This window comes from Polyodon spathula, chromosome 39, assembly GCF_017654505.1.
Source record: "Polyodon spathula isolate WHYD16114869_AA chromosome 39, ASM1765450v1, whole genome shotgun sequence".
Taxonomy (NCBI): domain Eukaryota; kingdom Metazoa; phylum Chordata; class Actinopteri; order Acipenseriformes; family Polyodontidae; genus Polyodon; species Polyodon spathula.
In genome coordinates this window covers 2,223,251-2,250,988 of record NC_054572.1, presented here as the reverse complement: position 1 = coordinate 2,250,988, position 27,738 = coordinate 2,223,251, and the positions used below count along the sequence as shown (strand labels likewise).

General features: G+C 44.9%; 1 protein-coding gene across 1 annotated transcript; it reads left to right on the top strand.

Moving 5' to 3' along the window:
• The first annotated feature begins 1,304 nt into the window (after positions 1-1,304).
• LOC121304749 (NUAK family SNF1-like kinase 2) lies at positions 1,305-11,057 on the top strand. Its single transcript, XM_041236127.1, has 6 exons — positions 1,305-1,689; positions 6,682-6,802; positions 7,815-7,966; positions 8,917-8,982; positions 9,156-9,423; positions 9,574-11,057. Exons 1-6 carry the CDS (start codon positions 1,456-1,458, stop codon positions 10,626-10,628), a joined length of 1,896 nt encoding a protein of 631 aa, XP_041092061.1. The 5' UTR covers positions 1,305-1,455; the 3' UTR covers positions 10,629-11,057.
• The last annotated feature ends 16,681 nt before the right edge of the window (positions 11,058-27,738 follow it).

Here is a 27,738-nt window from a genome sequence, read left to right as displayed (position 1 = left end):
GTCTTCACACATTCACTTCCAGTCAGACTGTGGTTCATGATAATAACAACGTGTTGTTTTTAAACTGAGAGATGAGGTAGGGTGGTTGTGGAGGCAATGAGAGCTCTGTGATCGCAGGGTGACTCACTGGGTGCGCTGCGGACCCTTCCTTCAATCCCCCAGCTGGACGGGGTTCCGCAGGGGAACACAATGGATGCTGTGTTATATCTGGAATATGCTTGTGCAGTATAGAAATATTTACATCGATGCATTAGAAAGTGCATGTGTTACAGAAAAGTGTTACAATATAAACCGAATATGTACACTGCTGTGCAAAAGTCTTAGACATGGTGCAATTTTCTACTCTGATGCATTATGAACATCAACACTTTACTCAAAGCCTCCACTAGTGTTTTCTACTGTTATAACAACCTTGACTTGCATAAAGAAGGAAAAATATTGAGTGAAATAGCTCGCATCACTCTATTTTCAAGGTGTGGTATCCAAAGCATAATCAGCAAGTACAGAGAAACATCATTTGTAATTGACAAGCCCAATTGAAGACCCGCAAAGCTGTCTAACAAGGATGTTTTGTATTCAATTTAATGATGGATTATACATTCCCAGTAAGGTTAGGGAGTGTTTCAAACAGAAACCCCTCCGCAGAAATTGTTTTCAGAGACTTTTAATGAGTTAATTGTAAAAAGTCTTTAGTTGCAGATAGACATTCTCCAGGAAACTTAATTAACAGAATGAGCCAAGTCTCTATTAAGAGAGACCTTATTCTCACGTCTAGCTTTTAAAAAATATTAACACAAACTTTTTAAAACTGTCTTTAAATAAAGTGTGTGTTTTTTTCGATTAAGAATTAGCATGTTTTAAAGTTGCTGGGTTTTATTAGACAAAGCGAAGCAGATATGGTACCTTTTTATTGGAGTAAGTAATATAGTTAATCTTCAGGTAAAAGTAGAAGTAGACCTTTGAGGTCTTGAAAGGTTGCGATTAATTATTGTTTAGTTAATCCAATAAAAGGGACCACATTTCCATTTCATCTATCAACGACTATGGATTTTGTTAGTAAGAGCAAATATTATATTTTTCTTACTTCTCAATTTCAGAAGCACAGAAGACATCAATTAAAATGGAAATCAATAATCATAATGAACACGTTTGGTCAAATTAGCTGGGGGGTGGATAAAACAAGGGGTTTCACAAGCACCGCCCACTACGTCTAAGCCACGCCTATACTAAGCATAAACCAATAAGAGCAAGCTCTGCCTTGCTGGTGTTGAATTATGCATGACTGGGCTGAGAAATCAGCTTCTCTATATAGTGTGTGGAAGTGGTGGAGAGTACATGTCACCCACCGAGTTTGCAAGGCGATGCACTTCAGGATGCTGTAATTTTTCTTAGGTGTTTTAGCTGCGCTCAAGCATTCGCGTCTTTATTTTATCTGCACGTACGGTTGTGTCTGTCATGGAACGGTGCTATTCCAAACAGAGCAGCCACGCCATGGCTCCCCTCGCCTCTTTCCCGGCTGGGAGTGCGCTGACAGCCGGCCATTCTGCCGTGCAGTCTTCCATCAAGAGGCATGCGGTTAAGAGGCACCACCACAAGCACAACATCAAACACAGATACGAGTTTTTGGAGACTCTGGGCAAAGGGACTTACGGGAAAGTCAAAAAAGCAGTGGAGAGATCCGGGAGAGTGGTAAGGGAATATGCATTATTTTAAGCAGGACCTTCTATTGCTCATTGGCAAGGGCAACCGCAGCACTGTGTGCTTCTATGTTAATTTAAATACACTGTGCGTTAAGGTTAGGTAGATGTGTGTGGATTTTTTTTAACAGCCTATATGTTTTGCGTTTGTTACTTGCAATTGTTAGTAAACCAGGCAGATGCATTATTTCTGTATTGTTAGGGTTCCTCTGTTTTCTTTTTGCTGCGCTGGGTATTTGCACGGGTAAGTTTATTTGTAGAGATTGGCAGGGTGTCGTACATAGCAATCGCTTCGCTACTGCAAAATACCCATTGAGTCGCCTACAACAACTAATGCATTGCGCACGACTTTCCGTGTTAATGTGCTAGGGATGGGAGTTAGACTCCGATTGCATCGCTAAATAGTCCCACCGGTGTGTCCCCGCTTTGGTTTGCCCAATTGTGGCCAGGTGTTACAAACTGAGCTTGTAAAAACTTATTAGATGCCCCTATGCATGTGAAGGGCTGTATGTTCAACTCTGGTATTTAGATTTTATATATAACACCAAAAACACGCTTTTAATTTGGCAATACAATACTAGCTACACTAAAAAAAAAAAAAAAAAACATTCGATACTGTTTTAATTAATAATAATAATAGAAGAAGAAGAAGAAGAAGAAGACATGTTGAGTACTCGTTCCTCTTAATTTGGCCGTTGCTTGTTTATGTCGTGAGTCTGTTTCGTTTCCCTGTGAACCACTTGAAGGTTTTGAGAGTCCAGCCACCTAGGGTTGCTCGTCGGCACAGCATAATCCATCTCTAGGGCTGAGTGCACGTAAAAAAGGTGGTTATCACCAGCTGAGTTTAAGTTTCAAACGTTATGATAATACGCACAGTTACCCTGACAACGGGGCTGATGGCTTAAGTAATGCACAGTAAGCGGATTGATCGATTTCCCCTATTTAGTTTTGTTATCAGCGACGCGTAAACACAACACATTTGAACTCTGCTGTGATGGCAATATTAACCGCTTGCCAACGTTTTATCTGCAATAAACTTCTTGGCTCGTCTAGAAAAACTGGTTCCTTGAAGTGATGGCCTTCCCAGAAGTGAAAGGCAAAGCAAAAAAGCGACCTTTCTGAAAACAATGGGTGAATGAGTCACTGGATCAACAGTGATGTTGAGCAACTGAAGCTAAATGTAATCGCTCTTCAGTCCCTGCGTCGCTTTCTTTAAAAACGACTCACCCCAGAGGACTGGAATCCAGGCGCTATATGGACTCTGACGTCCTGGCGTGCTTCATTGCGAGTGTATTCATTGCTTAGACATGAGATTGTATGTGCTGTTAACACAGTATTTATGTAGGTACACTCTCTGACCCCCCAAGGGCTGTGTTCCAGACTTTCTTCAGGATTAATAAACAGTCTTAGCAGAGTGTAGTGACACAGAGCCAGTGTTTTGTTGTGCGTGCCTCATCTCAGTGGTGACTGAGAGGGGGTACTTCTAGAAATGTGTTTGTCTGGATCTTGAGATGTTTCTTGTGATCACAACATGATTTGAAATATCAACAGTCCTCAGGGCTTCATATCCTCCCCTCAGCTGGGCTCCTGTAATTGGCTACCACTGGTTATCCAGTCATTTGTTAGTCAAATAGTGTATGTGTTTTTGTCAGTCTGATGTGATCCTTGACTTTGACTGTTTCTTTAAAATGCTCAGGTTCATTGAAACGCAGGGGGGCTTCTGCGTAGACTTGGCTCTGAGTGTTTGAAGTTGAGGGCAGGAGAGACATACAAGTACATGCAGTGATGTTTGTTAGACATAAATCCTCTGTCGAGTCCCACTGCACAAAGCGTCAGGGCTCTATTGTAACGATCACAATGGAAATGTAATAGAAGGGTTTGTACTGGTAGTTCTTAGGTCTTCAGTAAACCCTTTTTTATCTGTAAAGTGTTGGGTGTCGGGTTTCCATTTGTGTGCTGTTGTAATCTCCTGGCTAAACTCGTCGCATATGTCCAGGTTACCTCTTTCCCTGAGAACAGAGTGCCACGCTCGACCCCTCAAACACCTTATCCAAGTGTGGGGAGCAGGAGGAGGGGGTGTTCAGAACCTCTCACCTGAGTGTCGGCTAGCACCAAAGAGGCTTCCTATCTCCCATGGACAGGCCTTTTGTGAAATGTGCTTCCCTGCGAGCCACGTCAAACAGGGATGCCTCTCCCTCCTTAACCCTGTTTCTGCACTTCATTACTCAAGACCCTTTGTGGGGATTCATGGAGGGAAAACAGAAATAGCCAAGCAACTGCCCTGGAGAGTGGAGCACTCTCTTGTTTGATGTTGTAGACACTCGGAGTATAGTTTCACCCAAAACACAGGCAGGTGCAGTTGGAAGCTAAGCAGAATTTGTCAGGGTATTGTGAGTTTTCCCCTTCCTTTCCGAGTTGAGTAAGAATCCTGTGAAATCTGCGGTACTTTCCACCTGTGGGGGAGCTGGACCAAGCTAAAAATGCCTTGTTTATTTTCAAACAAAGCGATCCCTCCCCTCTGCCTGGCGTCACTGCCCCGGGAGAGCAGAGCCTGTCTGGTATCAAGATTTTCAGCAGTTCAAATAAATCAGGTCGAGGTGCAGGGGTCCTTATCCGTGATTAAAGATTAGCCGAGTTGAGGTTGTCTTTCATGAGAGAGAGAGAGAGAGAGAGACCTTGGTTTCAACAGTAACTAAAGTTTCATAATGTGTTTGCAGTTTGTGTGAAGATGGCGATGGTTGCATACGTCACACATGATTAGCATGACAATGGGTTAATCTATGAATCCGCCTTATCTTCAAATTAGCCTACCAATGTCTTTGTTTCCCCTGAGAGAATCGCACAGTCACACTGGAGAGAGTTCAGGGTCAGTCCCTACCAAGATCGTTTTTATCCGGGTAGAGTTTGTATAAGTGAGCGTTCTAATAGGGCTAGCTTCCATTGACAAAAACAGTTCTTGCTGCTTGGTTCGTTATAGTGAAGTTAGAATGTATCTCCTTGACTCGTCTGTTTAATGGGCTGTTTCCCTTTTAGATCAAGGTTATTGTCCTCAGTTCTTTGAATATTTGGAATGAAAGCTCCCCAGTCTTTTAGTGACTCCTGTAGAGTCTACGAATAGCTGCCGAACTCGTTGTACCATGTGGGCTGGCAGTATTCCCTCAGCGTGCATGTAATCCTTTCGTTTCTTAATTCTAGAACTAAATCTAGCAACACGACCCGCACACACCTTCGTTGTCGGCTGTTTGGTAGCCACCGTTTACAAAGAGTGCTGAGTGGAACTGAAACAAGAAGGTGGTTTCTGGGCTTTGTTGTAAATATGAGTTGAGTAAACCCTTGCCAGACTTAATTTATTCCTGAGAAGAATGGCATGTGTAATGCGCCTAAAGCTTCAGGGAATAGAGGTTCGTTTCACATTTCTGTGTGAGGATCATCCCTTCTCCCATCCTTTTATTCCGGAAAAAGCCGTTTTGTTAAACCCTGGCAGCTGAGTGGTGTCCCCTGGGCACGGAACTCTTCTCCAGTTCCGGGAGCTTTAACAATAGAAAACGAGAAAACCCTTGACCTATAAAGATCGAGGATCAGCTCTCTAGGAGCCCCGAGCGCTGCTTGTGTAACTGTGGGAGCCCCGAGTGCTGTTTGTGTTACTCTTGGATTCTGCTTAAGCCAGGGTCTTGTGGTTGTCAGTCCGAGATGACCCAGGATTGACCGGGTGACTGGCCTCTTTGCTGGGTGGTCTTGCATCACCCTGCTGTTGTGGGGCAGTTTAAAAATAAAACAAACTGGAGGGGGGGTGCATTTCACGTGTCATCCTTCCCTTCCCGGTGCAACTGGCCATCAGAGGTGACAGGTGTCAGAATGGTCTGCATTGTTCTGAGCTTGTAGGGAGTGAGAGATTCTAGTTGTGGGGCATGTGATTTTAGCCACTGTACGAGTTTCTTGAATCTCCTGTCAATCCCCCCATTTACAGTGGGGGTGGGGTGGGGGGCTGCTGCATTGACTACTTATATTTTGAGAGTTTTTGAAGGTGCAGGATTTCAGACCTGTATGGGTCACGGGCATCGCTGGCATGACTAAGGCTCACGGCAAGCTACGGTAAAATCCTGGGCTGGCTCAAACTGCTATACAGGGTCTCGTGTTTTTAGATGTGGAAACGTGACCCACAGCAGGACGTTTTGATTGTAGGGACAGGTGTAAGTGAGGAATGTTGTCTTTGAGATGTAAAGCTGACCTAATCTCTTCCCTCTGGCTAACCCTCTCGCACCTGCTCTGTTAGTGATCCTTGGGACTAAACGCACAGTTTAAGAACTCCCAGTACACACTGCAGTGGTAATGGAATCGGTATTGTTGGTCTGGGGGGGGGAGCGGGGGGGTCCCCCCGCCAAGCCTGGCACACAGCTTGATCCCCTGCTGCAACAAAGCACTGATTTATGCTCTCTCAGCATGGCTGACTAATGGTCTGTGCCATCTCTTGCCCCTAGGTATGCTCCATTTATCTTCTCCCAGCAGCCTATTTTTCCAACACAGGGATGACTGTGCTTCCAGGCGGCATGCTCTGTCCCAGTGACGCATGGATCACTCTGTCTGGAATGCCAGGAATTTGGCAGCTGGAGCGAGGACACCTGTTGACGGACGGGATTCTCGTCCCTTTTCTTTTCCTTCACTGCTCCACAGCAGCAGTGGTGGTTGCTGGGTGCACTTGCTAGATTGTTAGTAAATGATTTTGCTCTGTCTGTTTGCAGCTCGCTCTCTAGGGAGCGCATTGAACTGTGGTGCCCATTTTATTGAAGTACCAGTCTGCCCCTCCACTCCGCTCTGTAACGGGCGCAGTGTAAGCTGGCCAAAAAAAATGGTTCTGTCAGGACCAATTTAGCTTAAAGGTAGTAATAAAAAATGTTTTTGTAATGCTGTAAAAAACTTATTAGATATAAAATCACGATGCTTTTGAAAAGGTTTCTAAGAGGGATTTTATTTCGTTGCTTTTCAGGTCGCCATCAAATCGATCCGGAAGGAGAAGATCAAAGACGAGCAGGATCTAATCCACATCCGTCGCGAGATTGAGATTATGTCTTCGCTCAGCCACCCGCACATCATCACCATCAACGAAGGTAAGACCAGCACCTCCCCGGGTCCAAGACCGCTCTGCAGCCCAGAACTTTCCAGCCACGCACCCCAACCTCGCCCGGGTGGCTTGCTTTGCAGCAAAGATTGCATCAAGGATTTGAGCAGCTAATGAAAGTGAAATCAAACCCTAAACCTGCATGAAACGGCTCGTTTATGTTCGGTCGAGCTGAAAACGGGGGGAGATCATCAAAGCTTGTCAGCGATGATTCACTGGAAATTCTTGTTTCCTACAAGGAAACCAGAACTAGGGAAATTTTATATATAGTAATACTAATTATATTTTTTTATTATAATATATAATAAAAAAATAATAATTTAATATTAACATTCGCAGAGAGGCTCAGTATTATTCAAAACTTCACTGATAAGTGAGTGTCATCAGTGCAGTGTATGAATCCTATAAGGAGGTCTCTGGTACACCTGCTCACTTGAACAGGTGTCTTGAATACAGAGGTACGGATGGCTCCGAGAGCAGCAACACTGCTGTGTGTGTGTGTACAGTGAATAATGGCACCTGTTTGTATTGGCACTCTTTAGATACATGCTAAAGGCTAATGAGAAAGACCAAGCTTGTGATAATAATAACTTCTGTTTTGACGACCAGGGTAACTGGTGAATCAAATGGGATGCTTTATTGACACTGTAACAGCGGAGTGTTTGCTTTTATTAGAGAGGAATTCAGTTGTGCTTGTCCTGTAAACACAGTTGATATCTTTTCTGCATGTAGTTTGCACAGCGGTTGTCAACAGGCCCGTGTGTGAGGCTGTTGTCAGGCGAATAGCATTCTGGATTACTTGTGACGGGCAGGTTTTCCTATTGAAATGACTTCAGATGGCCTTGAATTGAGATTTGGGTACGGGACGGAGGAATGCGTAATCTACACAATGAACAGTTTTCTCTGGAATGCGCGCGCAGGTGCAAAACGCATGTGAATCTACACTCCACGCTCTGGTCCTTGCCCAGGTTCTCACTCGGTTTTTTATTTTTTGTTTCCAGTGTTTGAGAACAAGCACAAGATCGTGATTGTAATGGAGTATGCCAGCAAAGGCGACCTTTACGACTACATCTGCGAGAAGCAGCGACTGAGTGAGCAGGAGGCCCGGCACTTCTTCAGGCAGATCGTCTCAGCTGTGCACTACTGTCACCGGGTGAGCAAGGGAGCTGGGCAGCATGGGGCCGTGTACAGCTGTGACCAAACGTTTTGCATCACCCTATAGAATTGACTCGGCTTCATAGTCGAATGAAACCTGCTGAATTGTGGTACGTTAACATGTTGAATTGCGTACCACTTTGTAGTTTTCCATAGAAGTAAATTAAAAACTGACGCCTATTAAAAAAAATGTGACATTTAGAGATACTGTACTGCTAGCATGGTGTCCGGTAGACTTATGTGTAGGTTGTTTGATTGCATGATGTTAAATAAGACTTGAATTACATTCATTTATTCCTTTTAAATTGTCTCAGTACTAAAACTGTAGGTGATGCAAAACTTTTGGCCATAGCATTGTGTTGCTGAATTGCAGTAGTAATACTAAATCTGGGTCAAATTTAGTTCTGTACAACAACCTTGTTTTCATGTCCAGAGGCCAAAATAATGATCGCCATGGAAACCTACAGGTCATGTGAGCCTACAGACCTGTAGAACAGGCCCCTCCCTCGCTGGAAACACTGCTGGGCATGTGTTCCCATAACTCCAGGGTTGTATGACCCAGTTCTAAATCAGGAGGCTGCCTGTGGCATGCAAGGGCATGGTCTCCACCTCTCTGTGAAATAATACAAGGCATGTATAGTATTCTCTCCAGAACCACCTCTAGCTGATCCTTCCTCGGCGCTCTTCAAGCAACTCACAGGCTGGCATTCACCAGAGCTGTTCCGGGGAAAATAACATGTTAGGGTCCTGGAAGACCTGATTCTAGCGGCTTCACTGCAGGAAAGACCCCCTGTCCAGTGCTAGGGCACCTCGCAATGCTGGCCAGTGTGGATTCCTGTACTGTGTTGCTCTGTACATGGTTATCTATCTGGTATTCAGTAGTAGTTCTGGGTTCTTTAGAAGCTGAGACAATACTAATCTCCTTTTTATTTATTTATTTATTTGTAGAATGGAATTGTGCATCGGGATCTGAAGCTGGAAAACATTCTCCTTGACGGGAATGGGAATATCAAGGTGAGCTTTGGTGGGGAAAGCCTTTGTGTTGCATCAGTTTTCTTTACTGGTCCGCCCTGCATGAACAGCAACCCTTTGAAACGGCTCTGAGGTTTAATGTTAACTGCGGACAGCTGGCTCATTCGCAGAAACCTGCCCTTTCGGTACTGATTGAACCTGTCTGATACTGCAAGACATCTGTCGGCCAGGTGAACTGTTTTGGGCTCTCCAACCTATACCACCGTGACGAGTACCTGCAGACGTTCTGCGGCAGCCCCCTATACGCCTCCCCGGAGATCGTGACGGGCCAGCCATACCGCGGGCCGGAGGTGGACAGCTGGTCCCTGGGGGTCCTACTCTACACGCTGGTCCACGGCGCCATGCCCTTCGACGGACACGACTACAAGAACCTGGTGAAGCAGATCACCAGCGGGCAGTACCGCGAGCCGGCCAAACACTCTGGTAAGACAGCCAGACCGTTGCCGCTGTTCTGCTCCACTTTCTCAGAGTCTTGACTGACTATCACTGTATCGTCACCTGGCTTCATTCGTCACATTGCAACACCAGTCTGCCTTGTCAGAATATCTCTAAGTTTGTTCTGTTTTTCTACAGATGCTTCTGGCTTGATTCGCTGGATGCTGATGGTAAACCCGGAGCGGCGTGCCACGGTAGAGGACGTGGCTGGGCACTGGTGGCTGAACTGGGGGTACCTCTGCCCCCTGCTGGGTGCGGGCGAGACTTTGGCATCAGCGAAGCATGCCTCCGTGGAGGCTGCCGACATCTCGGATTCTGCAGGAGGCCTGGCGGGCATCGCTGACTGGCTGCGTCGCACGTCCCGCCCCCTCTTCGAAAACGGCTCCAAGGTGCGCTGCCTGCTGAGGCCACAGGGGGGTGTGGTGGTACGCCAGCGCTCGGTGAGGAAATCCCGCAAGGCGAACGATGTGTCCCAGACTCTGCAGGACAAGAGTTCCTGCACCGACAAACAGCCCAAAGGGATCCTGAAAAAGAGGGGAAGCTTCAGGCAGAAAATGCAGGCTGCCCCTGCCGTCGACCCCGTCAAAACGGAAGATGCCAAAATGGAAGACCCCTTTTCCAACTCCGAAATGTCACCCCCAACTCCTCCGGCTTCTCCAGTAAACCCGGCCGCTCCCAGGAAAGGCATCCTGAAGAAGCCTGTGAAGCGAGAGTCTGGCTACTACTCCTCCCCAGAGAGGAGCGACTCCTCCAGGAATCTGGCCTCCCTGATCACGCCTCCTCCCGAGGCCTCTTCCCACCTCCGCAAGGGCATCCTGAAGAAGAACGGGAAGTTCTCTTCCGGCTCTCCGAGCAGGTTTGGCTCCTTGGACGAGCTGGCGGTGTTGGAGTGCGGCTCTTCTATCCGAAGCCATCCCTCCGGCGCTATCGGCGAGGACCGCATCCTTGACCGGCTGGAGCTGCCGGAGGAAGAGGCAGGTCCAGGGAGCGTCTGCAGGGTTCCGGCCATGCGGGGCTGTGTCTCTGCCGACAACCTCCTGGGACTGGATGAGAGCGAGAGGGGGCGGCCCCACCTCTGGAACATGCGCTGCTACGAGGAGAGGGTAGGCGACAGCGCCTTCTCGCTCACAGACTGCGAGAACGTCACGGAGGTCTACAAACGGGCAGTGGAGATCCGCGGCAAGATCAGCTGAGACTTGCCAAAAAAAAAATAACGCACCAACTAAAGAAACACCAAGCCGGTTTTGTAAAGAGAGATCTTTGCTTTGCCCCTTAACGCAGCAAGGAATGCTGTATCCTGACTTGATTCCAGCCAGGCTGGTCCTGGACAGTGTGTGTGTTTTTTTTTATTTATTTATTTTTGTTAATAGAGGTTTAAAAAACAAAAAGGGGTTTGTTTTTTCCTGTTCGGTGGATGGGGCTTGTTTTAGTGACAGCCTGCAGAGCTTTATTCTTTGGAATCTCAAGGGGTGTCGGATTGGCTTGTCTACGCTTTATCAAGGCTTCTATGTTGAAGTAGAGTTCATATACTACCCGCCTTTACCCTATACTACCTGAGCACAGAGCAGTAAGACACTGTACAATTTGACTGAGTAAATCAGGCTTGTTTTAAATGTTTTCCTGCATGTTCTTGGGTGTTCTAATCAATTTGCATGGCACTAATATATGTAGTTATTTTGTTGTTGGGGAGGGGTCCTTTTAGAAAGACTTGGAAAGTTGAATGGAAAGGTGAAGTTGTGACTGAGAGAGGGAGGCTTAGAAAATGTAAAGAAGGAACGAACAAAAGTACTGTTGTGTCGTCCATAGCTGTAGAACACTGCAGCGCTACAGTTGGAAATACTGAAGGGAAAAGTACATTCCATGACCAGCACTGAGAGACCTCTTCAGTCAAAACTTCATTGAACTTGCTTCCTTTCGCGAGAAAGTGTTTTAATGAGCCCAGGTATAAACTTGCAGTGGAGGAGCAGATGTCAGAGATGCTGTCCTCTCATGTAAATCTAACTGGCAGGGCAGGGTGGGGTGATAAGGATTGCTGGTGGATCTTGGTAAGTTGTGTAATGGTTGATCAAAGAAGAACTGATAGGATTCAGCATATTAATTTGTCTGGTAATAATGTGTAAAGTGTGACCAGGGCAGAAATCCCGCCAAAGATTTCTAGGACTGGGAAGTAATTGTACTACTGACAATGTTATTGGTGAAAATCTAGCACTGGAAAATGTGAACAGGGCAACCCAAAACGTGTACAGGAATGCTTGCATCAATACTGGGTGTGCTGTCTTCCCAGCTGCGTGGACTGCAGGGGCCCGGTTAGATACCCTGTTTCCAGTGCCTTTACCGATCTGGGAACAATGCGTGTGTTCACGTGCTTTCACTGGAAGTTCAGTTGCCTTTTTGTACTTTTTTTTTGAGTTTTGTTAATATTTGGAAATGTTATCCGTGCTGTGTAAAGAGCCTGTTTATTTATTGGTTTGGAAAGCGATAGATCTGTTTTTAAGTAAAGGTAGTTTTGAAATGTAGATTCCAACAGAGATCTGGTAAGGGGGTTATAGTTATGGTTAAGGTGGGGGTGGGGTGAGAATACATATGTTGGCGTTTAACATCTAATGCAAGCAGGGACACTTTGGAAGCAGCGCTCTGCGAATCCAAGTGGGTGTCTGTGTGCTAAATCATTCCTGGAAGTCTGAAAACAGGTATTTCTGGATGATCTGAATGTAACAAAAAAGAAATGTATTCGCAGTAGAAGTTTGACTGAAACAAATGTGATGTTTTTGAAATGGGTCTAATTTATTTAGATTTTTTTTGTTTTTTTGTTATTCATTTTAGATCCACATTGGGTCGCCAAATAAAACAAAGGATTTTGAATTGGAGTCTGTTTTGTGTTTTGTTTGACTTCGCTGTACGCATGCATGCACAGCTCTATGCTGAAGCCCTAGATAGTCGCGAGGCTGAATCTTGACTCTGTTCTATTGTGTAAGCGCTTCCAACTGAGCTAGTTGGCAGATGCTTAGGAATGCAAAGCACACAAGAGGGATATGAAAAGGACTGAACCAGGGTAGGTAAGCAAACGCGCTTAAACGCAGCCTGTGTGTAAGCTAAGCAATTTTACCCCAGTGTTCCACTGCTGCTGGAATGTCCGAGCAGGATAAACCACCCACTCTGTCCTGCCAGACTCTGCACGGTACTGGAGATCAAATTTAAAATCTCTGCAGGGTGGAATGAAAAGTAATCCCTCTCGACTCCAAGTAAACGTAACCCCCATGAATCATGGGTCTCTCTTTGAGAGAAATTCAATTGATAAACCAAACCCAGATTGAGTGGGGTCAAGCAGGAAGCTGCCCTACTTGATGCGGGGCGTCCTTCAGCAGCATGCTGGTCGAGTCTGCATGAGGCAGAGCAGCCTGCTGTATTCGGGCAATGCTAAATTGAACAGACACCAGAGATGTTATCTGTTCCTGCCAACAACAACAAATCATTGGTCCTGGTTTTGGTGAAAAGCACTTGCTGCAGCATACCAAAAACAGGTCTCTTTATTTATAGGGTGTTTTTTTTTTTATTTTTAACCAAAAAAATACACTTCTGTAATGTTGCAAACCTAGAAATATTTAAGGTGGGTTTTAGTGCCCCTATCTTGTTTCTCAGTGGCATTGTAATATCAGCAGTTTTGGTTAAAAAAAAAAAAAAAAAAAAAAAAAAAAAAAAAAAAAAAAAAAAAAAACCCCCCCCCCCCCCCCCCCCCCCCCCCCCCCCCCCCCCCCCCCCCAGTCAACGCAGTTAAGGAAAGAACAGTGAATTTAATTGCACAGCTCTAGCAGCGTGGATTTACCTCGCAGTAAGTATGGATCAGAGCTCCTCAGCATGGTCTTACTGAAAGAAAGTGCAGTTAGACGAGAGTGATTATTTTTTTCCCCCCGTCTTAAGCGGGTTAGCAACACAGTTGAATGTTCAAAGCAATCTCCTTATCTACAAAAAGATTAGGCAGTGAGGGGCTTACACAATGCAGTGCCCCAGGAGGAGGGAATGGGAAAGCCCCTGGGATATCCGGATCTAGTTCCTGGAAGTCATTGGTGAATGGGAGTTGTTAACAAGGAGCAGTTTCTAATTGCAAGAGTGCAGCACTGAATTAGCCCAAACTCACTAAACATCAGTTTAGTGCAATAGATTCCTTTCTGTGGCTGCGCAAAACAAACTGGCGTGGATGTTATATACAGGTAACCCCCCCATTTCAAGGGGAATGCATTAGTTTGATAGTTCTTGATTGTGAAGTAACTGAGTGACAGGTTTTGTAGAGGTGATTAGCTAACAGTAACAGTACATTTAATTGTAAACAGTTATAAAGAAGTGTAACTGGGCTCTCCCCAGTAATTATATATGTCTTGCTGTCTGTGCCACGGCCTGTGTTGATAACCATCTAAAAAATAAAAAACATTTTCTGAAATCAGATGAAAGTACCAGTAGTCAGTCAACAAAACTACAGAAAACGGTCTACTCAGCATCTTAATAACAAAAACAACATACAGTTGTTGTGACATGTTTGAAATGAGTCACCGCATTTTTGACTGAACGTGTTTTTTTTTTTTTTTTTGTGGATGTAGGCTTTTCTTGTTTCAAATAGTCTAGCGCCGTTACCCTTTTAAATGATTTTTTTTTTCTATATAAACAGTTGCTAGCTACTACAGTAATAGAATAGGTTATATTTTGCTTTCAGTTTTAAGGGCAGTACACATAACTTTCTAGTGAAGAAAAAAACACTGCATACTTTGAAAATTTTACATTGACTTTTTTTGTAAACAATTTGCAATATTAAGCACCTTTTTAAAAAAAAAAAAAAAAAAAAAAAAACTAGCGTGTATCCAATCACATGACTTTATGGTCTGGAAGGGGGTTCTATGAAGTTCAATATTAATGATTTAGAACAGCGTTGGAATGGGGGAGCTCAGGGACAGTGTTTAGTAGCTGTGCCTTGATTGCGCCTCCTGTCTCTCATCAATTTGTTACCATGGTGATCTGATTGAAACCCCAATGTTATGATTGCAAAGTGCGGAGTGTATCAATTCATCTTGATCCCACACAGGTGTGTTGGAATTCATCTCTCTGACAGATTGTGCATTATGTTTTACAAGGTGATTCTACTCACCTTGAAGGAGAGGCCAGTATCTTCTCAAAACACCAGCTGGTGCAGCTTGTGAATTGGACTGTGAATTTGAACTACAGGTTACTGGAGGATTTTGCCAGCACTGCAGAGGAATACAATACTAGAAGAAGAATCGCAAGAAACTGCCCTGTCAGCCGCTCTGACTGTGACTAGCATGGTTTCTTTCTTTGTGGTTCTTTCTCTGAGTGTTCCTTACCTCTGACTGTGCCGTTCAGGACCCTTACAATAAGCTCTCTGACAATAAAACTCTCTGAAGTATCCAGTTGTCTGGATTGAGTAAGTGGCTGTGCATAGGCCCCTTTGAAGAACGGTTTATTGTGCAATTGATCATTGAGTTGTCTAGCTTCTATCGCAGACCAGCAGTGTGGCAGGACCTCCTGTACCTGCAAGGTAAATGTTTGTGCACATGCTGTAAGTGTGCTGTAGGGTCTCACTTGTGGCTTCCTGAATCCAGTCTGAATGAAAGAGAGTTTTACAGACTGGCTCCGTGGTGTGGATAGGGAACGTGGCATTATGGAAGGTGTGCCGATACCCGTAGTGAAGAGAGAGTCGTGGTATGATGATGGGGAAAGAGTGGGGTGTGTGGAAGCAAGGATCCGATCCCAGTTTAATCACAGGGTATTAGAACGGCCCTTTCCAATGCCTTTAATTATAGCAGGTAAGGTTGGAGATGTGCAGGGTGCATGTGTGCTTGTGGGGAGGAAGGTGGAATGGCATGACTTCAAGCCATGGGCTCTGGTAGAGGCTGGGATAAAGTGTGCATCAGAGCTGGGTGTTGGGGTGTTTGCACGGGTATGTGAATTCTGATCCGGCGTGCTAATCTTTTCCCTGTTGGGTTCATCATGTGCATGTTCTGTTAAAATTCCATGCTTGATCAGACAGATCGAACCCTGTAGAACACCCCCCATAGTTTAATGCAAAAGGAATGCATATTTTCAAGTCTGGTAATGGTTCAGAAGTCTTTGATTGCCACTCCTACTCATCAGTGCTTGCATGCTGGTATTTCCTGGGGTACTGAGCTCAGGAAAAGCCCATCAAATTCCACTTCTGATAAATAAAAAAATAACAAACAAAATGAAAAAAAAAGTTTCCTGTGATTATTTTGCTGCTCACGTCTGAATTCCCCGCATGCTTTCCCCTCATTAGCAAGCTCTGGCATTTCCACAGGAATGCTTAATCACTTTTAGTCGTTCCAAAGCGATTTCCTGCAAAACACCACATGACCAGAGGCTGTTGGTTCAAGTTGATCAAAAGAAAGCGAGAGCTGTCTGTCTCTCTTATCAGGTAGCAATTACCCCAGATCTGAAGCATCAAAGCTTCCACGGTTTGAAGTTCCTTTCCAATCTCTATTAAATTGAATAAGCTTTTGGAAGCTTGTCGAGCACTTAATGATATCGATATCTCTTGAAAGCACACAGCCAAGCTGGATTTCAGAGCGCTTGGGTCTAACATCTCCTCGCTTGGCACTCGCCACTGTATTCTTTTAAATATGGATTCAATAATAAGCAGGTTTGATTTCAAAGGGACGAAGCCAGCGACTGGAAAAATGATATGCTGGTTCACATAATATTTCAATTACTTCTAGGTTATTAAGAAGGACCTCAATGTCATATTCAGGTTGAAATACAAATCAGGGCGAAAATTGCCTCAATTGTGTGTTGTTTAACTAATACATCTTTACAGAGATCACCCTCGTTTCAATGTAACTTGACTTTTCTTGATTCAATCTGTTTTTTCTGTGTCTGGTCTGCTCTTCTAAGTGTACATGTGAAATGTTTTCGGCTGGATGTGTTTTCTTTTTTTATAGAGAGAACAGTAAGACGCAGCTCTCTGTCCTGGGGGTCCTCACTGTAAAGGGGCTGGAATGGCATTTTTCTGATGTAAAGGGTTAAACCCTTTGAAAGACAGAGACAAGGATGAAAACTGGAATAAAAATACTGGGATAAAAATAATTTTTTATTCTTCAGCCTTTTTTGACATCAGTTGGTGCGATGCAATCTTTAATCTCAGAACCTTTAAAGCACAGGAGCTGCTAGGTGAAAATAGCTTTCAGATTGCCTGGTGTTTAATGGGTCTTAGTTTAACACCAGCCTAGAGCATTATTCCAACAACACCCTACCTGACTGGGCTGGACTGCGGCCCCTGGTGTTTTTCATTGATCTCCCTGCCCAGAATACCCAGGCCAATGCTGGCAAGTTTCTAGGATCAGGCCCTCTGAGCCGCTGCTGCAGGAGGCTAGTTATTGCAGCTCTCTGCCCTGGTCACTAGCGGCAAGACCCCACAGACACACATCACACACAGCCGTGAGCACACAGCCCAGACTCCTCCCACCGACGCACACCACACACAGCCGTGAGCACACAGACCAGACTCCTCCCACCGACGCACATCACACACAGCCGTGAGCACACAGCCCAGACTCCTCCCACCGACACACATCACACACAGCCGTGAGAACACAGACCAGACTCCTCCCACCGACACACATCACACACAGCCGTGAGCACACAGCCCAGACTCCTCCCACCGACACACATCACACACAGCCGTGAGAACACAGCCCAGACTCCTCCCACCGACACACATCACACACAGCCGTGAGCACACAGCCCAGACTCCTCCCACCGACACACATCACACACAGCCGTGAGAACACAGCCCAGACTCCTCCCACCGACGCACATCACACACAGCCGTGAGAACACAGACCAGACTCCTCCCACCGACGCACATCACACACAGCCGTGAGAACACAGACCAGACTCCTCCCACCGACACACATCACACACAGCCGTGAGCACACAGACCAGACTCCTCCCACCGACACACATCACACACAGCCGTGAGCACACAGCCCAGACTCCTCCCACCGACGCACATCACACACAGCCGTGAGCACACAGCCCAGACTCCTCCCACCGACGCACATCACACACAGCCGTGAGAGCACAGACCAGACTCCTCCCACCGACACACATCACACACAGCCGTGAGAATACAACCCAGACTCCTCCCACCGACACACATCACACACATCCGTGAGAACACAGACCAGACTCCTCCCACCGACACACATCATGCACAGATCAGACCCCTCCCCACCGACGCACACCATACACAACCCAGACCCCTCCCCAAAGACGCACACCACACACAACCCAGACCCCTCCCCAAAGACGCACACCACACACAACCCAGACCCCTCCCCAAAGACGCACACCATACACAACCCAGACCCCTCCCCAAAGACGCACACCACACACAACCCAGACCCCTCCCCAAAGACGCACACCACACACAACCCAGACCCCTCCCCAAAGACGCACACCACACACAACCCAGACCCCTCCCCAAAGACGCACACCACACACAACCCAGACCCCTCCCCAAAGACGCACACCACACACAACCCAGACCCCTCCCCAAAGACGCACACCACACACAACCCAGACCCCTCCCCAAAGACGCACACCACACACAACCCAGACCCCTCCCCAAAGACGCACACCACACACAACCCAGACCCCTCCCCAAAGACGCACACCACACACAACCCAGACCCCTCCCCACCACCACACACCCGGCAGAAGGGTTCAGCATCAAGCGACCAGGCAGAGTGAACTCCCCACCTCAGATGGTGTTTGCTGACTGTCTGAGTCTGTGGTTTGCGGGATCCCTTCTAGCTGGTGTTCTGGAATGAGGATGTTATGGCTGAGGGGGGAGGAGGGGTGGGGGAGCTAGCGGTGCCCCGAGCTACGGGTTTATGGGAATCGTTTTCTTTAGGGTTGGGCGACTCACGTGAATCACTAAACTTTCCCCTTTGGTCGCATTCATGAAGTCTTAATGTGTGCATGTAACTGTATCCGCTGCTCCCTACAGTGAGCCAGGCTTTATGAAAACACCCCCGTCTCTCATGCAGTAGCAGGACCAAATATCCCAACTTATTTCTTTATAGTGAACACAGCAAAGGAAAGCTGGATAGAAGTATGAAACAATTACGACTTGTAATCTGTGGGACGGTGCGCTCTATCTTCCCTCACACGAATGCTTGATTAATAACAATGAGTTTCACAACCTGTTTAACCTAAGAGATTATAAACACGATTCATTCAACAGTCCTTAAAAGTTTAATGAATCAGCCCACAGTAATGGTATTGCACATTCATTAAATAAAAAAAAAAAATATATATATATATATATTGAGTTATTACTAGTGGACTAATAGATATTCTCCTGAAATGGGACAACTGGCTGTACAGCTAAGTTAAATTTAACGGGAGGATCAGGTTTGACCCTGACCTGTGCTGAGCGGAGTGTCTGGCTGACTCACACATTCCTGTAGAATAATAGACACCCCCCCCCCCCCGACTGGATTGCATCACTGGCTTTTTGCGGACGCCAGTTTGCATTCTTATCACCTCAAATTAAATGAAAGCTTGTGGTAAGATTTAGAATACCAAATCCTAATTGCTTCCAAAATGTAAGTGAACCAAAACCACAAAATGCCTACATATTTTCATCTTTGAGAATTTCTTATATCTGACACTATTTATTTATTTTAAACAGACCCCACTTTCTCAAATGACGTTGCTGTAACGGGTTGTGCTATAGTTGAGAGTTACGGAAACTGATGACTAGTCACAGCGCGGAGGTTACAATGCAGCTGAACTGAACTTACACGATCAGCAGTAACAGCGGACTGTACTTTCACTGCAGCTTACAGACACCCTGCGTCCTCTTCATTGTCCGCATTTATCTTTAATAGCCTGTTGTGTTTGCTGTAGAGTGTAGTAAGCATCTATATCAGATCAGATATAAAGTCTCTCTCTAATTTAAGACGTCAAAGAGCACAATGGGGAACGTACTGCTGTCACTGCACCTGGAATAGGATGATTAACTACCTCTAGAGAGCAATAAAGCAAAAAAACACGAGCCACAAGCACAAGCACAGCATGCTCCCTGTTCCTGCTGTCAGACGCAGGCTCCCTCCGATCTCTGCCCATTCACGTCTGAATCTTACCTTTAAACACTTTGGCTTACAATATCACATTATATAAATATTTAAAATTGCAGTGAGGTTAAGGTCTAAACCACATTGCTGTCTCTCCAGTAATGTCTGTTCTTGGAGGCTACAAGGTGTCCACCGGTATAGTCCAAGACCTCAAACAGTGAGATCTTTTTGTTTAGTTTCCCGTACCTCTTTGTGCCATTAAACACATTAGACCCCATTTCCAATGCATGATTTATTCTATCTGATAATCACCAAGCAGGGATCTAGTGTTTACTGAGCAGTTTAGGATGCCTTTTGATTGGTTCGTAAATAGGCTATGGTCTATAAGATAACCACTAACAAGCAAACCCACGGCATTGGTTCATTTGAAGCTGGTTGTTAACAGTGAATAAATCTGCAAAGGTGTCACCTTGTTCTCCTGCATTGTGCCTGGCACTCCACTGCGGCCTCGCTATCTGAGGTTGGGTACGTGAAGCTGCTGAGGTTTCATCTCTTTGCCCTTATCAACAACTTGTGGGACATCAACAGGCTGCTGTAAAAAAAAAAACAAGGTCCTTTCCACGTGCACAATAAAGCACTTTACCAGTTCAAATGATTTACTGAATCAGCTTTTTACTATTCAATTGCACTATTTCCCAATGCTGGAATGCTTTCTGCCCTAGTATATCACTATGCTCCTCAATGCTTTACCATACTTTGCTTTATCATACTTTTATATATGCTTTTATAATGCCATTCCTAGTAAACAATGTTATAAATACAGCTGTTCTGTATGACTGACATGTACTGTTGGGTAACAGGGATGCAGAATTCAAGGTATGCGATTGCCATGGTTATTAGGAGTGTGGGGGGGGGGGTCATATGCAAAAAACACTCATCATATAATAGATGTATCATCCCCAGCTCAACACGACACAACCGTCATGACAGTAAAAATAGACAATGAAGCGTTCTTATCTTTGTATAAGTCAGTGATCAGCAGGTATGTCAGCTGCATATGGCTTTCAATAATTCTACCGTGCAGAATAAAAAATAAAAAAATTCTATGCATCGGGACGCGGGACTTTTTCTATGAAATTGGGACTGTCCCGACCATATAGGGCCTGTTGGCATGAACGGGAGTGTCCAGAACTAAAGTTTCTGTAAGTGGTTACACATAAAAAGATCAGAACAAGAGGTGATTTCCCTGTTGTACAGAGTTTCAGCACCTCGGCCAATCAGAGCGTGTTCTACAAGGCTGATTATCCTCTGATAGTTGAAGTGCTGTAGAGAATGAGCTGAATGGACCATTCAACCCCTTTAATAAAACAGGTTTATCATGACTTATTAATAGCAGGTTATTAGCAATCTCTGCAATGCGAGTTTGCGTTGGTTCAGAAAACCCATTGCTGGTAATCGAACGCAGAGCTATGAGTATGGTTCTATGCAGTATGTCTGGGGTAAACCAGCTTTGTGTGTGTGTTCCAATTCCAGACATGCGGGGCCAAGGCTAGAGTTTCCAGTAGGGTAAAGGGCAGACCAGAACTTCACACTGTTTCATATTTTCCTCAAAGGAATGGTTACGTCAACACACTTCTTCAAGAAAGACAGCGTGTGACCTCATGACAGTTTGAACACACCATCACACTGACTTCCGAAAAGACAGCTCTTTACAAACAGACGCAGCTGACAAACATAATCCCAGAGTGAGTCACGCTGGCTCATTGTTCCCTCATAGCCAGTAGGGTGGCTTCTCATGCCTCTGCCAGACTGCTAGCTGACTAACTCCAGCTCTGCTCTGCTCTGCTCGTGGCTGGATGTGTAGACCTTGGCTCTGTCTGTCTGTTTGTCTGTCTGTGTAGCATGTTGTTTGTGAGCTGTTGCATTGCACTGTACTGTACAGGATGTCTCGTTGCAGCGGATGGAAATGCTACCGAGTCTGTTTTTTAAAACTATTTTGCTCCCCTTGAGATTGAAGCAAGGGAAAGCTCAGTAAATCTGCACCTTTTCCACCAAGATTTAAACTAATTTAAAAGTTTGAGGAATTAAAAAAGAAAAAAAAAACATGTTTCATCACAAACATCTGTTTTTTCTCGGCCTCAGACAAATTACATTTATTCAATAATTCATCAATTAAGACTTTTCCCATGAGGGCCGATTTATATAAAATATGTAATTATCTATTTTACCATGAGTAACACATATTAAAGAGGCCCCTTTCACAGGCACGTGAAACCATGCAGGTGAATCTGTGTGGCTTGTGTGTGGCTCTCAGGGCTCAGTTAGACGTTTGAAGTGTGTGGCTCTCAGGGGTCAGTTAGAGGTTTGAAGTGTGTGTGGTTCTCAGGGGTCAGTTAGATAGCTCCTTGGCTGTGTGTCAGCAGTGGAGAATGTGCATTCATAGCTAACAGTCTGCTTAGAATTTCAAGGGGTTTGTGAAGGCAGCCAGAGAATAACAGGAAACCCCAGGGCTTGTCTTGACCTGTTTGTTTAGACTACTGGGAGTAACCCATGTACCATTGGCATACCTCATGCTGCTGACATCAAGGGCCTGGCCAATCATGCGGATGCATCCAGACAATGAGCGATGAGGGGGCGGGGACACACCTCAGCATCATCCTGACCAGGCATCAGCCCGCTGACACGTGTGTGCACGTATGTCAGTGTTGCGTGTCTGTGCGCATGCATGCTGTAGTTGATTTTAATATGTAGTCGATCACTGAAACAGGTTGCATTTGTTCGAAAGCCGTTTAAAAGATGTGCTGTCGTCATGTTTAGCAAGTGACAGGAAGTCTGTTTGTAATTTCTTTACTAGATAAAACACTTGTGTTAGTAGCTAGTTTTTGCGAGTTAATAAACTGAAAAAGCGCCCATTTAAAAAAAAAAAAAAAAAAAAAAAAAAAAACTTGACCCAGAATCGATTGTTATGTGGCCTGCAGAATTGAGGAATAGAAACAGTGGAGTATAGTAGAAGCCCTCTATGCTTAATGGAGAGTGCCTCTTCCCATGCTTTAAGCACTGAAACTCAATGTGATTTGTTGTGTAACTCTTGCTGCTACTTCCTATATCGTTTAACACTCGCTCACCTTGACCTGTTTACTTCCATTGCAGGATGTCTTACAACACAGGTATGCAAATCTTGCGCTGATTCATTTCTCCACCCTTCTTTCTACAGAAAAGTATTAGTCATTGAAAAGCTACACATGAATCTATTTAATATATAGCAATACCTATTGCAAAGATATGGTCATTTCATAGATAGGAGTTTTGTCCATCCACGGAACGACGGACGCCAGTAAGAGTGCTATCAGCCCGAGTGAGTAAAGCCCAGATAAGGGTTACAAGTCATCACAAAGGCTCTCCATCACAATGACAAACCCTTGCAGATCCGGTCCCTTGTTCTTCCCATTTACACAATGGGCCAATTTTGAATAATTAAAATGCATTGGCTGTTTTTTTCCCAGCAGTTTGCACGTGCTGATAATGTCGTACTGTCGATACCATGCTGTAGATTAAAGCTGTAAAGCCCTAGCTAGCAACCCCATGCTCGAGATTGACTGTACTTTTCCCTTCTTGCTAACCATGCACTGAAATCCGTATTCAAATCTTGGAATGTAGCATTAGGGTATTGTGTTTTGCACATCCTCTGTGACCAGTTGAAACTCACAGTGCATTTCAATGTATATCAGAGAGTTGTGTGAAAGCTGGCCCTTTGTTCTGTTCGTCCTTGTGGATTAACGTTGCACCACTTCACAAGGGCTCCTGTCTGTAGAGATCTGTAAGGATCTTCCCCTAGTGAGCAGGCTTGACTGACCATTTGACCGCTGGCACTCTCAGGCAGTGCAGCCTCGTGTCAGACGAACCTTGTTCCGACTCAGCCATTCTGGATGAATTAAGGCTCCCTTTGATCTATGCCTGGATAGGACTCTGAGATAGGACAGATTCACTACAACTGGGGTAAGGTGTCTGCCAAAAAACAACCTTGCGTTTTATCTCTCTGCGCTCTCAACATGGCTCACCTCCTCTCCTCCCCAGCTCTGTGCTGCCTCAAGGGAGCAGACAGGCCCTGGTCGTGGCCTCCAGCCTCCAGCCTCCAGCAGCTTTGATCGTGCTGTCCGACCTGGAACTTCGTAGCGATAGTCCGCTTGCCCCAGAATTCCCTCTGGTTGGGAGCTCAGGCTGGAAATTTGGGAGCTGAGCTCTGACTCTTAATTGAGTTTAGATCACAATGCACACAGTTCACTATGAGTTGTGTTGGCTGCCTGCCATTCATAAAGGCCAAGCTGGGAATGAGATGTGTGTTTGGGCTAAAGCCCTCATCAGTTTAATGTTCAGACATTATCCGAAGCTTGTCTGTTTGATTTATACAAAGTTACGGACGAACATTCTGAAAGCTTACTGACTCTGTAAAGACGGCTTCTAATGGCTGACTCTGCCTATTCGTGGACACTACGATGGTGGAATTATCTTTAACCAGCACTAGTTTTAGTAGATAAGATCAAAGGGTCTGCTTATTGTTTAACTCATCATGCACACTGTCTACAGTTTAATGTACGTGCCTGAGCTGGGAAAACGCTTAGATCCAGGTGCTCCTGCTTTGATCTAGAGAAGACAAGAGATTGACTTCACACTTTATCAAATGTTTTTGTTTTATTCTTAGTAGCTTGAGCTGGATCATTCATAACTAACAGCTGCTACACAGGCATTCCTTGACAAACAGCAATAAATCTTCTCACACAGACCCATTGTGCATTATTTATACAACAGCCCACTTTATGGTTTGACTAAAACATTTGTAACAGGCTGGTTTATCGTGGAACAGTATCTCTTTATTAATGTACATAATCTTACCCTGACACTGAAACTCCATGCAGCCAACATCTCTTATTCCCATGGGTGTACCTGGAAGTTTGGCTCATGTTTGTAATTTATTACCCGGCTGGATCAAAGATATATATATCTCAAGCACAACAAATACAAACAGCTTTCGGAGGGACATGACTGAGCAGTCTTAGCATGGGCGGTCAAGGTCTTCTTTTTAAATATGCCAATTTTAAAGATTGTGATATCCCAAGGTGCTCAAAGTATGTCAAAAGAAAGAGATAAGAAAATACCTGGGTCTTAATCACGCAATGCTGCCTTTCTTCTCTCCTAATGAATGCTTCATTAAAAGGAATCATTGCAAATGCAATGCCAGTCCTAAACAGTGGGCTGGATTTACACGAATCAGTTTCAATGGGAACCCAACAGCGCTGTGTGTGTGTGTGTGTGGAGGCAGAGTCTAGTTGTGATTGACTCAGAACTACAAAATTCAATGAGAAAGATTGAATGTTTCAGCTGCTTGATGGTCAAGACGTGGCGAGGCATTCCTCTCTTCCACTATACTAATAACTGCACCAGCCCAGAAGCATTCTGTTTGGTTACTGAGCAGAGAAAATATTGTTCTGCACCACAGAGCAGACCTAGCGTCCATTGTAATTACAATTACAGCAGAATTGCAATTACAATTACAATTAGTTATGCTGCAGTAATTACAATTATAATACACACATTAACATCTGTATGGATTCTAAATAACCACGCGTACAAATTCAGAAACATATGATGTAAACAAATGGGGTTCATCAGAAGTGGATGAAAAGACAAGGATAACGATCAGATGAGAAATAATTGTGTAATTGGACTGTAATTGATCACATATGTGGTGTAATTACAACTACAGAGGTGTGCCGAGGTTCAGCTGCAATTCCACTGGAATCCGATGAATTCCGAATTGCACGATCGCAATTGGAATTGAGCGCAGGTCTGATTGCGTGTCTCCTCTGCTGTCTGTAATGCTGCTGTGGTCTTGTCTGAATAATACGAGCAAATACAAAAGTTAAAGAATGGGCTTTATACATTGCTACAATGCAAACAGGACTGTAAATAACAAACAGTGAGTGCATTTACTAAACCAGCTTAACATGGTACTGTAGACAGAATGTGGTACAGGACTGGTTCTGACGTTGAAATATTTATTCCAGCTCATTAAATTGACAGCTCTGTAATTAAAAAGTGAACCTGGACCTCTTCAGCAGCTCCTCACTATGACAGTGTAAACGAGAGTGGACGTGCAAACAAGCAGCAAGATGCTGACATTCGGAAGTGATAAAAGTTGACACGCCAGGCTTCAGATAACTCTCAGATAATGAGCGTTAATGACCCAGCCAAGACAAGCATGCACCAGGAAAAGGATACAAACAAATACACACACACTGTAGCTGAAGCCAGTTTGAATTCTATAAAGAGAACACACAGGGGTAGTAAAGAGCTGCCACACAAATTGATGGCAAGTAACTGCTGAGATTAAATGCAAGATCAATAACATTTATAAAGTGAACAGTGCGATTTAAAAACAATGTCAGTGTGTTCAGAAGCAGCAAAGTCTTAGTTTGGAACCTGTTCTTGCTTAAATCTCCCCTCTCCCCTGTGCCAGGGCTACTAAAAACCCAATTCTGTATCTCTCATTGGCAGCACAACCACTTTTCAACAAAAAAACATCCTGTGCGACAGATATTTGTGCTCCATCTACAAACTAACTTCCTGTGCATCAGGTATTAGGATCCCACCTACAAACTAACTTTCTGTGCGACGGATATTAGGAACCCACCTACAGACTAACTTCCTGTGTGACAGGTATTAGGACCTCACCTACAAACTAACTTCCTGTGCGACAGGTATTAGGACCCTACCTGAGGCTGTGATTTCACAATGTGGTTGGCAGGTTAAATTGCCATCACCTGAGTGAAAGAGAGAATACAGTTGGGAATCTGAATGTTGAATGTTGCTCTGAGAACTCTCTCGCTTGTTAGGCCTTGTACCTTCGCTGACAGCCAGACGGATGGCGGCTGCTCATTTCACCTTGTGCAAACATCAAGCTGGGTGGAATACGTCACTTGATGTTTTGAACAGTTCTGCCAGCTTTGCAAACACTTGAAAACAAGTCCAAACACTCCTTTAAAAATTCCTGGACACGTAATAATTTATTTTTTTTTTTAAAAACAAGACCTTTCAGAGCCTGGGGCTGATCAACACAGCAGACCGACAGCACCTTTAAACCTAGCTGAGTAACTGTGTCCAATTAAATACTGTCCATGATAGGATTCTCCGTCTAAAACCTGGGGCTGGGGTCCCACCACCCATTGAAGCGGGGGGACTGAGTGGGGGGGGGGGGGGGGGGGCACAGATACAGACCTTGCCTTTTTTACAAAGTTAAAAAAACAAACAAGACGTGAGCTGTCGGTTTTGCACGCCACCCTTCTTAAATGCTTTGAATACAGTAATTCCACACAGCCCTCAGTAAGGATGTTAAAAACAAACACCCAGCTAAACATGCCCAGCGTGTTGAAGCAGCAGAGTGGCACGTTAGGAAGGAATGATTCGAAAAGCTCGCTGGCAGAGTTCTGTGTAAGCCTTTGCTTTGAGAGAGCAAGAAGCTTTGTATTCTTTCACTGGTTTTGTTCATGTTACCGTACTGTCCTCTTAAATTCCATTCATGGCGTTGTTCTTGTTGCATGTGATTTTAAAGAAAGGTCTCTGCTTCTTGACCACAGTCTGGGATGAGTCTGAATCTCCTCTCAGGCAGGAATGCAGATTCTCTTTATTGTGGCCAGGTCTTCCGCTTCACTGCCCTGCAGGCGTGAGTGAACGACATCACACATGTTTGTTCACACATGTTTAACAAATGTACCTTTAAAATTGTCCTCTTTGCTTAACCACTGTGTTTGTCATAGAAGACGACGCATTGCAAGGACCATGTTTCTGCATTGTTAAATGTGCTATATGCATCTACACCTTATCCAAACCTTAAATCATCACCCCAACTATTTAACCTCAATGCGTGTCTCAATCCAAGGAAATCTCTAGAACCAGCTGTTTAATTTAGGATTGCTAGGCCAAAACTAATGCATGGGAACCCTGTGAAGCGAGTCTAGTTTAGCAGAGCTGGTAGCAGCGTCTGCGTTGACAGTGTTCACAGAGCTTGCAAGGTCACGGTCACAGCTCCCAATCCATCTGAATTCTTTCCCGTCCCGTTCTCCCGGGAGATTCAAACGCACGTTTTAAACCCCGCTGGCGCTCTGGCTGGCAGATCCTCTGAACGCAGTGCCTGCAGAAGGCACGC

Excerpts from the sequence above, each read along its gene's own strand:
- LOC121304749 (XM_041236127.1), top strand. The coding sequence starts at position 1,456 with ATGGAACGGTGCTATTCCAAACAGAGCAGCCACGCCATGGCTCCCCTC. Across the intron at positions 6,803-7,814 it reads CATCATCACCATCAACGAAG|TGTTTGAGAACAAGCACAAG; the intron begins GTAAGACCAGCA and ends TTTTGTTTCCAG. Across the intron at positions 7,967-8,916 it reads CTGTGCACTACTGTCACCGG|AATGGAATTGTGCATCGGGA; the intron begins GTGAGCAAGGGA and ends ATTTATTTGTAG.